Here is a 14,531-nt window from a genome sequence, read left to right as displayed (position 1 = left end):
TAGGTTATGTTTTTTAGTATGCGACATGCATAATTATTTTAATATTTTTGGCAAACTTTATTAAGTAGTTGTGATAATTGTGATCCACAATCAAGAGAGCAAGGACAAGTACTACAATTGCAAAGAAAGTGGAAGCCGTCGAGGAATTTCAATACTAAAAGTCGTTGATAATTTTAAAAAATTACATGGACTATAGTGCGACCCAAGTGTCAAATTTGAAACCAAATATGGACTATAGCGAGACTCTACTGTAGTTAGATATTTAACGTTGAATTTTCAATTATGTGTATTAGTGTAAAGAATATTTATAATGAATTATTATAAGGTTTGAAAAAGCCATCACAATCAGATATATTATCATGAAATGCGCTGAAACGGCCTAATTAAATTGTTAGTATTTTTTTCTAATCGAAGCAACAATTCGTCAAATTCATAAAATGTGACATCTGTCAAATTCAAATTCAAAATAACCGATACACCCATGGGTAACTGAAAATGCTCTCATGAAGCATAAGAACATAAGATACCAGAAATATGCCACTTTCTTACACCATGCGCCTTGTGGTGAGTCTGAGCTGGTCATGTGGAATTCCCCACCAAGAGTTGAGACAAAATTCCCGCGCAAACGAACTGATGGCGAAAATGTCTACCTCGGTGGTCGATGTGTCAGTGATGTGTCAGTGAGTGCCTGAGGTGGAATAATTTCTCCAAATGATTTCGCTGCGTGTTGTGTGAGAATTGTGTGAAAAAGTGCTTCAACTTCTCTGGTCAGAATGGCCTCACGTGGTGGTCCAATGGTGACCGGTACCGATGGGGCTGATTTTCAACATCGCCAGCGAGTTTCTGCCATTTACCAAATCAGGTAGAAATTCCCTAGATTTTCTCTTCCGGATCATACTCAGCCACAATCTGGGAGTTTGATAATGTTCTTGCATATATATATTTTTTTTAATTGTCAAGTGCAATCAACAAGTCACGACTGAAGTACTGCATCTTCTTCCACTACCTCCTATTTTTTGCCATGCTGGCTAAATTATGCTCAGATATTCTGGATCGTCTTGATATATTTATTCTGGAGATTGAGGAGCTTCAGGTGCCAGATCCTCTCTGGTGGGAATACATCTGGTGCCTATCAATTCTCACGACTTTTATGGGATTGTCTGCAGCCAAAGGGAATCGTATTCGGGATATGCAGAAATACATCATTGCTCTGGTTGTGCTGGGAATCCTACCTTTAATTTATGGTCTCATCTACTACATGAGCGATGCCATCGACTACATCACATTCGACAGTGATGGGGATGTGGACATTGAAGACACAGACATTGTCTTCTGGCAGGTGAGATACCGCAGCTGATTTAGTCTCATTCTTAATAATCCCATTTATAGTGATCCTCACAAAATTTCATGTCTTCTGATCAGACTCAAACTTCGCCAAAGTGTTTTTCGGAAATTCTAGATCAAGGGCTTAGGATCAAATCGGGTATTTTGGGATCATGTCTAATTTGGAACTTGAAGATTTCCTAAGACTTTTAGATGGCAAAAGAACAAAACAACGAAAAAATACTTTGGAGTGCAAAGTCTTGTAGGGGAAAGTGCTGTCCTTTCGAACGTTCATGCCTTCGAATAATATGAATTTCTTTTGTTTTTCGTAAGATATTTACACTAAATTATCATGGAATTATCAACAATTGACTGTAAGCCAACTAATATTCTGAAACAATGACAAAATTTCAAAATTCCAAAATAAACTTGATTCCTAATTACTCCATCTTACCCTACGCGGGGGAAAATGTTAATCGAAACCTAAAATCGATATTAACTTGCAGTTTTCGGTAAACGGTTATTTGCTCAACAATTCAATTCCAATAGAACACATCGAGCTTACATTTTTAGAAAATTATAGCCACTTATCGATTAAAAAAAACATCTCCGACCTAAAACAAAAATGTTAAATGCTTATTACTCTTGTTGCAATTTATTATCGATATCAGAAGTTGATAAAACGGACGCTAAAGGCGCTAGTGTCTACAACGAAAATTCCCTCTTTTCAAAGTTAATGGTGCTGGCACACACCTCCCTGAAGCTGGCCGAAGGCCAGCCGAACGCGGGTTTGTGTCTTGGCTAAGAAAAACCGTTACAAATTCAAATATTTTTTGTGTGTCTCGGCTAAAAAACACTGAGAAAAATTGAAATAATTATATAATAATGAAAAGAAAATTGCGGAAAATCTGTTTTTCATTGAAAATTATGGTGTGTGTCTTGGCTAAAAAGAAATTGATATGTACAATTTCCCAACTTTTTCTCTCTGAAAATTCTTTACGAACATAAAAAAATTTTGAACGAGTTCTCTGGTAAGTAACCATTTCAAAGGATTTATTTTCCCTAACAAATCTCTTTGTTTCCTGGACTGATCATCCTGGATGTGATACATGTATGCAAGTTCAAAGAAAAGTCGTGTTTCACCAATGGTTTCCTTCTACTAAATTTTTCCCTACGGGGTTGCCATTTATCTCACTACCCAAAATAGATAGCCCACTAAATCTCTAATAAAATGTACCATGTGCCATGCCTGACAAATCCTTTGTTTCTGGACAGATCATCCTGGATGTGATACATGTATGCAAGTTCAAAGAAAAGTCGTGTTTCACCAATGGTTTCCTTCTACTAAATTTTTCCCTACGGGGTTGTCATTTATCTCACTACCCAAAATAGATAGCCCACTAAATCCCCATTAAAATGTACCATGTGCCATGCCTGACAAATCCTTTGTTTCCTGGACAGATCATCCTGGATGTGATACATGTATGCAAGTTCAAAGAAAAGTCGTGTTTCACCAATGGTTTCCTTCTACTAAATTTTTCCCTACGGGGTTGTCATTTATCTCACTACCCAAAATAGATAGCCCACTAAATCCCCAATAAAATGTACCATGTGCCATGCCTGACAAATCCTTTGTTTCCTGGACAGATCATCCTGGATGTGATACATGTATGCAAGTTCAAAGAAAAGTCGTGTTTCACCAATGGTTTCCTTCTACTAAATTTTTCCCTACGGGGTTGTCATTTATCTCACTACCCAAAATAGATAGCCCACTAAATCCCCAATAAAATGTACCATGTGCCATGCCTGACAAATCCTTTGTTTCCTGGACAGATCATCCTGGATGTGATACATGTATGCAAGTTCAAAGAAAAGTCGTGTTTCACCAATGGTTTCCTTCTACTAAATTTTTCCCTACGGGGTTGTCATTTATCTCACTACCCAAAATAGATATCCCACTAAATCCCTAATAAAATGTACCATGTGCCATGCCTGACAAATCCTTTGTTTCCTGGACAGATCATCCTGGATGTGATACATGTATGCAAGTTCAAAGAAAAGTCGTGTTTCACCAATGGTTTCCTTCTACTAAATTTTTCCCTACGGGGTTGCCATTTATCTCACTACCCAAAATAGATAGCCCACTAAATCCCCAATAAAATGTACCATGTGCCATGCCTGACAAATCCTTTGTTTCCTGGACAGATCATCCTGGATGTGATACATGTATGCAAGTTCAAAGAAAAGTCGTGTTTCACCAATGGTTTCCTTCTACTAAATTTTTCCCTACGGGGTTGTCATTTATCTCACTACCCAAAATAGATAGCCCACTAAATCCCCAATAAAATGTACCATGTGCCATGCCTGACAAATCCTTTGTTTCCTGGACAGATCATCCTGGATGTGATACATGTATGCAAGTTCAAAGAAAAGTCGTGTTTCACCAATGGTTTCCTTCTACTAAATTTTTCCCTACGGGGTTGTCATTTATCTCACTACCCAAAATAGATAGCCCACTAAATCCCTAATAAAATGTACCATGTGCCATGCCTGACAAATCCTTTGTTTCCTGGACAGATCATCCTGGATGTGATACATGTATGCAAGTTCAAAGAAAAGTCGTGTTTCACCAATGGTTTCCTTCTACTAAATTTTTCCCTACGGGGTTGTCATTTATCTCACTACCCAAAATAGATAGCCCACTAAATCCCCAATAAAATGTACCATGTGCCATGCCTGACAAATCCTTTGTTTCCTGGACTGGACAGATCATCCTGGATGTGATACATGTATGCAAGTTCAAAGAAAAGTCGTGTTTCACCAATGGTTTCCTTCTACTAAATTTTACCCTACGGGTTTGCTGCAGATGTGACATCCCAAAATAAGTAGCCCACTTCATCCTGAACATGATCTACCATGCGTCATATGCGAAGGAATTCTGACTTCCGGTTTATGAGCCCATGAGTCATATGAGAGATCGACGCCGAGAAATTTTCGGCGGCTGCGGCTAAAATTTTAAAAATGTCTACGGCTCGCTGCGCGCCGGCGCGCCAGCCGAGGATATCGGCTGCGGCTCAACCAGGCGCGCCGGATTTTTTTTTCATATTTTTCGATTACAACCACTATTATACACCGATTGTCCTCAAAATTAGAATATTTTTTGCTAGAATTACAAAATTATAAATAGAAAACGTTTAGTAGCAATCAAAGCTTTTAAAGGAAAACCTATCAATTTTAGAATTGAGCATGACATTTGCCTATTACTAATAAAAAAACGCACAATAAAGTAAAAGGTGAATTTCATTGGCATGTGATAAGGAAAATAATTTTATCTGAATGGCAAAATGTCCGAAAATTTCCCAAAATGGGGCAAATTGAAACAAAACTGAAATTATTTCAGAAGAGAACAAAAAATGCATTTTTACTTACTCCAAAATATTTGTAATCAGGAAACATTGGACAAAACTTATCAAAACTGACATTTAACTTTTTAGATGAGCTCTTCGAAAACATGAGATATATTCACTTAGCATAGAAAATTTACTGCTTTATAACTTCCGAAAATATGATTTTCGAGTCATTTTATATCGATTCTCAAATGTACTGCGGAAAATATTGTTGTGATGTGTAACTTATTACATTTTTCTCTTGACAAAATGTTCAATTGATATAATTTTACAAAAAATATATATTCTACAATTTCGAGATGTTCTTCTACTTTACACTTCTACTTTAGAATTTTAATGCGATTCACATTGATTATCGCTAATAAACATACTAAGGGGTAATTTGCAAATTTGAATCACTAAATATTTAGGATTTGATCTACCCAAAATCTTTTCTAAATAGGATTGAATTAATTTCAATAGAATATGGTGGTAGATTTATTGAAAATCTGAAGATAGAAATTCTTAGTGATTTTTAGTAATTAATATTTGATTTTATCTCCTCATAATGTAAATTATTTATTAGAGCAGTAGCCTTAATATTTTATATATTTAGGACTTACTTCAGAACTTTTGTAAGATAAATACTAGAAACCATCTGAGTTGATTGTAGAAGCACTTCACCTAATTTTGGAAATTCCATGATTGATTTTAGAGGTTCTCTTAAATCAATTAGAAAACACTGGAATATGACCACTCATCACAAATACACTTGATTTTAGAAGTTTTCAGTTTGATTTTTATAAGTTTCACAGAGTCAAAAATGTTCCTATTTTTGGGTCAGGCTCTGAATTGATTTATTTTACCCTGTCATGATTCTTTTGCTTAATAAGTTTGCTTTTACTATTAAAATCGGATATTCCGACCAACTGTTCCTACAAAAAAAAATATCAACAAATTATGAGGTGTTTTAAAAATAAATAAACTTGTTTTTAGATTGACTCTGAGAAACTTATAAAAATCGAACTGAAAACTTCTAAAATCAAGTGTATTTGTGATGAGTGGTCATATTCCAGTGTTTTCTAATTGATTTAAGAGAACCTCTAAAATCAATCATGGAATTTCCAAAATTAGGTGAAGTGCTTCTACAATCAACTCAGATGGTTTCTAGTATTTATGCTGCAAACAAACCATTTCGATTGGTGTCATTTGGTTTGGCTAAAATGTTTGTTCTCTTTCTCTCGCTTGCGTTCAACATATGGGCATTTCACTCTCATCATAATCCAAAAAGCTGTGCAAAATTAGGTTGAAGCAAATTCGGATTAAGAAAAACCGCCAAAACCTGCAGATATCATATGGCAACCCAAGCGCTGAATTCGCGTTTGACAGAAGTGGAAAAACAAAACATTGGTGGCAAGTGCGTAAAAATGGGAAAACTTAATTGTTTTTGTGGTATTGTGTCCTAAAATTGAGCGAGAAAGTAAAAGGAACCGTCTTGGAACATGGCTATACTGAAGTGACAAATATTCACCTGAAAATTAGCTGCAACGGGTAAGTAGAGCAACATAATTTGTTTACTTGCATTTGTCAAAGTCCCATAAGAGTTTAAAAAATTGAAGCACTTTTTTTATTTCCAGAAGAATAAAAACCTGGCAATTTAAAACTTTTCCGAAGGATTTGCCAACATCGCACAGTGGTCAGAGGGATGTCTTTCATCAGCGCTCCCAACACCAAGTGCAGAGCTTACGAATGATGGACAATGGAAGGATTCCCAAAGGAGTAGTAGCAGTCAAGCAGAGTGGTCCATCAAAATCCGCAAGATTTCCATTACCATCTTTTCTACATCATCTACTACCAGGCTCATCGGAACATTTTCTAAGATTGCTTTCAGTTGACTAAATCATAACTTCACGAATACCACAGATTTTTCATGGAATCTTTTGTACACATCATTGTAAGATAATCTCATCAAATTCGAGGATTCATTAAATAAATTAGCTTTATGAAAGCAAACGGTATTTCATAGGAAAATTGAAAATTCACGGGGTAAATGCAGTTCGATTAGAGGAAGTAGCACTAGAAGACCACAAAACTGTAAAAAAAGTCCTCAGTCATAGAGGAATTTCACAGGCTGGATCAGTCGAGTAAGAACCGGAGCTTTACTAAATTTATATGTTCCTCAATTGAGCGGGCATTGTGGTTCAGGAAGCCGGTTATCAAGAGCCAGAGCACCAAACAGAAAAGACATTTCTCATATTTTGGAAAATTGATAAACACAAATAAGTGACAGTTACACAATTCAGCGGTTTCAAATCACGTTATTATCAATCCAAATTATTTAGTGGCAAATCCAATTTTAGCCAATCCAAATGGTTTGTTTGCAGCATTATCTTACAAAAGTTCTGAAGTAAGTCCTAAATATATAAAATATTAAGGCTACTGCTCTAATAAATAATTTACATTATGAGGAGATAAAATCAAATATTAATTACTAAAAATCACTAAGAATTTCTATCTTCAGATTTTCAATAAATCTACCACCATATTCTATTGAAATTAATTCAATCCTATTTAGAAAAGATTTTGGGTAGATCAAATCCTAAATATTTAGTGATTCAAATTTGCAAATTACCCCTTAGTATGTTTATTAGCGATCATCAATGTGAATCGCATTAAAATTCTAAAGTAGAATGTAAAGTAGAAGAACATCTCGAAATTGTAGAATATATATTTTTTGTAAAATTATATGAATTGAACATTTTGTCAAGAGAAAAATGTAATAAGTTACACGTCACAACAATATTTTCCGCAGTACATTTGAGAATCGATATAAAATGACTCGAAAATCATATTTTCGGAAGTTATAAAGCAGTAAATTTTCTATGCTAAGTGAATATATCTCATGTTTTCGAAGAGCTCATCTAAAAAATTAAATGTCAGTTTTGATAAGTTTTGTCCAATGTTTCCTGATTACAAATATTTTGGAGTAAGTAAAAATGCATTTTTTGTTCTCTTCTGAAATAATTTCAGTTTTGTTTCAATTTGCCCCATTTTGGGAAATTTTCGGACATTTTGCCATTCAGATAAAATTATTTTCCTTATCACATGCCAATGAAATTCACCTTTTACTTTATTGTGCGTTTTTTTATTAGTAATAGGCAAATGTCATGCTCAATTCTAAAATTGATAGGTTTTCCTTTAAAAGCTTTGATTGCTACTAAACGTTTTCTATTTATAATTTTGTAATTCTAGCAAAAAATATTCTAATTTTGAGGACAATCGGTGTATAATAGTGGTTGTAATCGAAAAATATGAAAAAAAATCCGGCGCGCCTGGTTGAGCCGCAGCCGATATCCTCGGCTGGCGCGCCGGCGCGCAGCGAGCCGTAGACATTTTTAAAATTTTAGCCGCAGCCGCCGAAAATTTCTCGGCGTCGATCTCTCATATGACTCATGGGCTCATAAACCGGAAGTCAGAATTCCTTCGCATATGACGCATGGTAGATCATGTTCAGGATGAAGTGGGCTACTTATTTTGGGATGTCACATCTGCAGCAAACCCGTAGGGTAAAATTTAGTAGAAGGAAACCATTGGTGAAACACGACTTTTCTTTGAACTTGCATACATGTATCACATCCAGGATGATCTGTCCAGGAAACAAAGGATTTGTCAGGCATGGCACATGGTACATTTTAATGGGGATTTAGTGGGCTATCTATTTTGGGTAGTGAGATAAATGACAACCCCGTAGGGAAAAATTTAGTAGAAGGAAACCATTGGTGAAACACGACTTTTCTTTGAACTTGCATACATGTATCACATCCAGGATGATCTGTCCAGGAAACAAAGGATTTGTCAGGCATGGCACATGGTACATTTTATTAGGGATTTAGTGGGCTATCTATTTTGGGTAGTGAGATAAATGGCAACCCCGTAGGGAAAAATTTAGTAGAAGGAAACCATTGGTGAAACACGACTTTTCTTTGAACTTGCATACATGTATCACATCCAGGATGATCTGTCCAGGAAACAAAGGATTTGTCAGGCATGGCACATGGTACATTTTATTGGGGATTTAGTGGGCTATCTATTTTGGGTAGTGAGATAAATGACAACCCCGTAGGGAAAAATTTAGTAGAAGGAAACCATTGGTGAAACACGACTTTTCTTTGAACTTGCATACATGTATCACATACAGGATGATCTGTCCAGGAAACAAAGGATTTGTCAGGCATGGCACATGGTACATTTTATTAGGGATTTAGTGGGCTATCTATTTTGGGTAGTGAGATAAATGGCAACCCCGTAGGGAAAAATTTAGTAGAAGGAAACCATTGGTGAAACACGACTTTTCTTTGAACTTGCATACATGTATCACATCCAGGATGATCTGTCCAGGAAACAAAGGATTTGTCAGGCATGGCACATGGTACATTTTATTGGGGATTTAGTGGGCTATCTATTTTGGGTAGTGAGATAAATGACAACCCCGTAGGGAAAAATTTAGTAGAAGGAAACCATTGGTGAAACACGACTTTTCTTTGAACTTGCATACATGTATCACATCCAGGATGATCTGTCCAGGAAACAAAGGATTTGTCAGGCATGGCACATGGTACATTTTAATGGGGATTTAGTGGGCTATCTATTTTGGGTAGTGAGATAAATGACAACCCCGTAGGGAAAAATTTAGTAGAAGGAAACCATTGGTGAAACACGACTTTTCTTTGAACTTGCATACATGTATCACATCCAGGATGATCTGTCCAGGAAACAAAGGATTTGTCAGGCATGGCACATGGTACATTTTATTAGGGATTTAGTGGGCTATCTATTTTGGGTAGTGAGATAAATGACAACCCCGTAGGGAAAAATTTAGTAGAAGGAAACCATTGGTGAAACACGACTTTTCTTTGAACTTGCATACATGTATCACATCCAGGATGATCTGTCCAGGAAACAAAGGATTTGTCAGGCATGGCACATGGTACATTTTATTGGGGATTTAGTGGGCTATCTATTTTGGGTAGTGAGATAAATGACAACCCCGTAGGGAAAAATTTAGTAGAAGGAAACCATTGGTGAAACACGACTTTTCTTTGAACTTGCATACATGTATCACATCCAGGATGATCTGTCCAGGAAACAAAGGATTTGTCAGGCATGGCACATGGTACATTTTAATGGGGATTTAGTGGGCTATCTATTTTGGGTAGTGAGATAAATGACAACCCCGTAGGGAAAAATTTAGTAGAAGGAAACCATTGGTGAAACACGACTTTTCTTTGAACTTGCATACATGTATCACATCCAGGATGATCTGTCCAGGAAACAAAGGATTTGTCAGGCATGGCACATGGTACATTTTATTAGGGATTTAGTGGGCTATCTATTTTGGGTAGTGAGATAAATGACAACCCCGTAGGGAAAAATTTAGTAGAAGGAAACCATTGGTGAAACACGACTTTTCTTTGAACTTGCATACATGTATCACATCCAGGATGATCTGTCCAGGAAACAAAGGATTTGTCAGGCATGGCACATGGTACATTTTAATGGGGATTTAGTGGGCTATCTATTTTGGGTAGTGAGATAAATGACAACCCCGTAGGGAAAAATTTAGTAGAAGGAAACCATTGGTGAAACACGACTTTTCTTTGAACTTGCATACATGTATCACATCCAGGATGATCTGTCCAGGAAACAAAGGATTTGTCAGGCATGGCACATGGTACATTTTATTGGGGATTTAGTGGGCTATCTATTTTGGGTAGTGAGATAAATGACAACCCCGTAGGGAAAAATTTAGTAGAAGGAAACCATTGGTGAAACACGACTTTTCTTTGAACTTGCATACATGTATCACATCCAGGATGATCTGTCCAGGAAACAAAGGATTTGTCAGGCATGGCACATGGTACATTTTATTGGGGATTTAGTGGGCTATCTATTTTGGGTAGTGAGATAAATGACAACCCCGTAGGGAAAAATTTAGTAGAAGGAAACCATTGGTGAAACACGACTTTTCTTTGAACTTGCATACATGTATCACATCCAGGATGATCTGTCCAGGAAACAAAGGATTTGTCAGGCATGGCACATGGTACATTTTATTGGGGATTTAGTGGGCTATCTATTTTGGGTAGTGAGATAAATGACAACCCCGTAGGGAAAAATTTAGTAGAAGGAAACCATTGGTGAAACACGACTTTTCTTTGAACTTGCATACATGTATCACATTCAGGATGATCTGTCCAGAAACAAAGGATTTGTCAGGCATGGCACATGGTACATTTTATTGGGGATTTAGTGGGCTATCTATTTTGGGTAGTGAGATAAATGGCAACCCCGTAGGGAAAAATTTAGTAGAAGGAAACCATTGGTGAAACACGACTTTTCTTTAAACTTGCATACATATATCACATCCAGGATGATCAGTCCAGGAAACAGATTTGTTAGGGAAAATAAATCCTTTGAAATGGTTACTTACCAGAGAACTCGTTCAAAATTTTTTTATGTTCGTAAAGAATTTTCAGAGAGAAAAAGTTGGGAAATTGTACATATCAATTTCTTTTTAGCCAAGACACACACCATAATTTTCAATGAAAAACAGATTTTCCGCAATTTTCTTTTCATTATTATATAATTATTTCAATTTTTCTCAGTGTTTTTTAGCCGAGACACACAAAATATATTTGAATTTGCAACGGTTTTTCTTAGCTAAGACACAAACCCGCGTTCGGCTGGCCTTCGGCCAGCTTCAGGGAGGTCTGGCACACCTTTTCAATTTTGTGACATTCAATCGATTGAAATTTTACCTCTTACTCTTTTAAACTGAAATAAGATAGTTTTGTCTCTTTCTGTCAAATGAAAATTGAAATTTCAATTTAATTTTCAATTTCAATTTCAATTTTAATTTGTTATGGTGCTGGCACACCTTTTCAATTGAGTGAAATTCAATAGATTGAAATTTTTGGAACAAACAAATATCTTTTCTACACAGAAAAAAATATTTTGTAAAAATATTCGTAAATGTTTGTGAATTCCTTATGGTAAATGTTCGTAAAATGTTCGACAGGACAACGAATTTCCAGAGAATGTTCTCAAATATATTAACGAAAAATTCCTCGGATTTATTTCGCGCATATTCAAGTGAAAGAAAGATGATAATTCCGTGGAACTCTACACATCATATTAGCGAGTTTTTCCATGGAGGCTCACGCGGAAAAATAGTAGATAAATTCCACGGATTTTTCTTTCAAATCAAAGTGAAACTTTGCGGTCGATCGGCTATAGGAGTCCCATTGGAATAATTCCCCACTACTGTGCCACTTAACGAAGTATTTGAAGTGCTCAGAACATTGGCGTAGAGAAAAACTCTCGATCATAACAATAATAACTTTAAAGGATCAACACTAGAGGCGCCTCAGTCTCAAAAACCATTTTTAATTTTGCGATCAATTAAATGTAAAACATGGTTATACCCGGTTCTATTAGACAGAATTTTATGATTAAAGGTGCAAATGAGAGATCTTGCAAAATAATAAAATTTTCTAGTATGTTTGAATTTCTTGGGGCCAACACTAGAGGCGCCACAGTCGGAAACCCTGTTTCCAGCCTTAGCTTAATCTCTGCCGTTAACCGATTTTGATAATTGCTTTGACATACAGTAGAGTCTCTCAAATCTGAATCTCTCAAATTCGAACGACGCGACGTTTGGATTCAAAATGTCAATTGTGAGGTTATGTTAAAAAGTTCGTATTCTGGATGAATGAAAATCATATTTATGTGCTTCTTCCTAAATGTTTACATGCATTATGATCATATAAAATAAAAAGGAAGTTATGTTACCACTCAGACTTGTTAGAAAGTACGAGAATTTGATTCAAAGTACAATTTAATCTCTCATAAATTTCGTTAGTTTTGAAAAAATCGTTCGAATTTGGGAGGTGAGAAATGTCAAAAATACCCCCCGAGCGTTCGAATTTAGAAGACTCTACTGTTATTGTAAAGGACATATATACCAATAATTCTACTTCTACAGTTGGGTTCACATTCCTCTCGTTCAGTAATAACCTTCCCGATTTGAGAGCTCTCTCCGGTTAAGGCTTTTTCTTTACCGATTCGAAGGTATATTAGAGACAACTTACCAACGTTTACACACTGTTGTTGACATTGTTGACGATTGAAGTGTTAAGAATACCGAAATTCGAAATGGCACGGTAGAAATGGCAGAACAATCAGCGCTAAAACGACAAGTACGTGAACTTGCACTTCAGGCTTTCGGTAGATTTTCGAATAGCTTTGGCTTGGCTCAGCAGTGGCTCTTTCCGTACAGAAGTAGATCTTGAAAAATTCGAAAATTTATTTGAAGATCCAAAAAAGAGACTTTCTTACTTCTTAATACTTTCACAAAGGTGGCGAAAGTCACATCCTGTTCGAATTTCGAATTGATCAAATGTCAAAATGTGACAGTCTTCACATTTGTGAGGAAAAAACAGAACAACGACGTTTTCTGTTCTTGCCCCAGTATTTAATCACACCATAATCACTGAGTAACTCTTTTGCCAGTTTTTTGGTGTGACATTTTATAAAATTTCCCCACCTTGTTCGAAAATTTAGTATGAAAATTCGAAATTGAATTTGAATTCTTCGAACTTCAATGACTTTTTGTGCAAATAGAGCTCCATTTACCTTTTATCCAAGACACTATTTTAGAATCAAAATCAACTTCTGTTTGGGCTCGTTTTGTCTCTTCGAAAGATTATAACTGAACGGAACCATTAAGAATCTCACCTACAATAAGCTAATCTAGACTCTTCACTTTTTATTTAGAGCACATTTAAAGAGCTCTCGGTGTTGTTTTGTATTTTAGGGACTTCCGTATGGCCTCCTGTGGTATGCATTCATCATGGTTGGATTCCAAATCCATGGATTCTCCATCTACTTTGCGTGGAATCTGGTCAAGGCCTGGCAATCCCGTAGCGCAGCCCGGAAAGTACAATAAAATGCTCAGCGACTTAGACGACTATCCAACACACGTTCCTCTCGACAGAGATATAGCAAGAAAGAAATAATAAAATAGAAAAAAAATAAAAGCATAAATGACAAGGAAGTGTGTCTCACAAAGAGGCAAAATGTTCATCCTTTAGGAATTGTTTAATTGAGAATATTTCGTGTTCAATGTTATAGATGTTGTCGAAGAAAGTCCATTATCCCTTGAAATTATCTTGGAGGGGATAGAAAACAATCTTTTCTCTGTATGTTTCACCGATATTAACACTCAAACGACAAGAAAACCCCATTATACCCTGAGAATCACGAATTTTATTGATGTAAAATCACAAAAAGAAAAAGTTGTTTTTGCAGAGGAAGTGCCTGAAAATTAAGATGCTGATGGAAAAGGAGATTAGCCAAGAAGTAAATTATTAAAAAAAAATGAGTCTGCAAAAACAATCCGGTGTTTAAACTGAGAATTTTTGGTGCTTTCTTTGATATAGTAACTGTGTCTACGGAAGAAAAATTCTTGTTTTTTTTTGGAAAAATTGCAGAAAATAATAAATGTACACATTGATAAAGGTCTCAAGGAAAGGTGACAATTTTTAGATATTTGTCTAGTGGAACAATTTTTCTTGTATTTAGGGATTGTTTTGCGTTAATAAAAGTGAAGAAAAAATACAACATTTGGACTTTTCTTTAATCCCTCTCCTGCTTATCTCTCATCGGAAAGTTGGTATATAGAGAGAACATGGAAAAAAGCAATTTCCTATAAGGAAAACTTTTCACGATGTTGGGGCATGGGAGTTTTACGAGAGAAGGTGG

General features: G+C 36.0%; 1 protein-coding gene across 1 annotated transcript; it reads left to right on the top strand.

Moving 5' to 3' along the window:
- The first annotated feature begins 632 nt into the window (after positions 1-632).
- LOC129803651 (protein jagunal) lies at positions 633-14,390 on the top strand. Its single transcript, XM_055850370.1, has 3 exons — positions 633-862; positions 961-1,339; positions 13,585-14,390. Exons 1-3 carry the CDS (start codon positions 774-776, stop codon positions 13,714-13,716), a joined length of 600 nt encoding a protein of 199 aa, XP_055706345.1. The 5' UTR covers positions 633-773; the 3' UTR covers positions 13,717-14,390.
- The last annotated feature ends 141 nt before the right edge of the window (positions 14,391-14,531 follow it).

This window comes from Phlebotomus papatasi, chromosome 2 (assembly GCF_024763615.1).
Source record: "Phlebotomus papatasi isolate M1 chromosome 2, Ppap_2.1, whole genome shotgun sequence".
NCBI classification, from domain to species: Eukaryota; Metazoa; Arthropoda; class Insecta; order Diptera; family Psychodidae; genus Phlebotomus; species Phlebotomus papatasi.
The sequence above is the reverse complement of the archived record's forward strand: the minus strand, read 5'-3'. Positions and strand labels throughout refer to the sequence as shown.

Bases quoted from the DNA above. Each gene is read 5' to 3' on its own strand.
- LOC129803651 (XM_055850370.1), top strand. From the start codon at position 774: ATGGCCTCACGTGGTGGTCCAATGGTGACCGGTACCGATGGGGCTGAT. The intron at 863-960 runs GTAGAAATTCCC...TTAATTGTCAAG, and splicing joins TCTGCCATTTACCAAATCAG to TGCAATCAACAAGTCACGAC. The intron at 1,340-13,584 runs GTGAGATACCGC...TTTGTATTTTAG, and splicing joins CAGACATTGTCTTCTGGCAG to GGACTTCCGTATGGCCTCCT.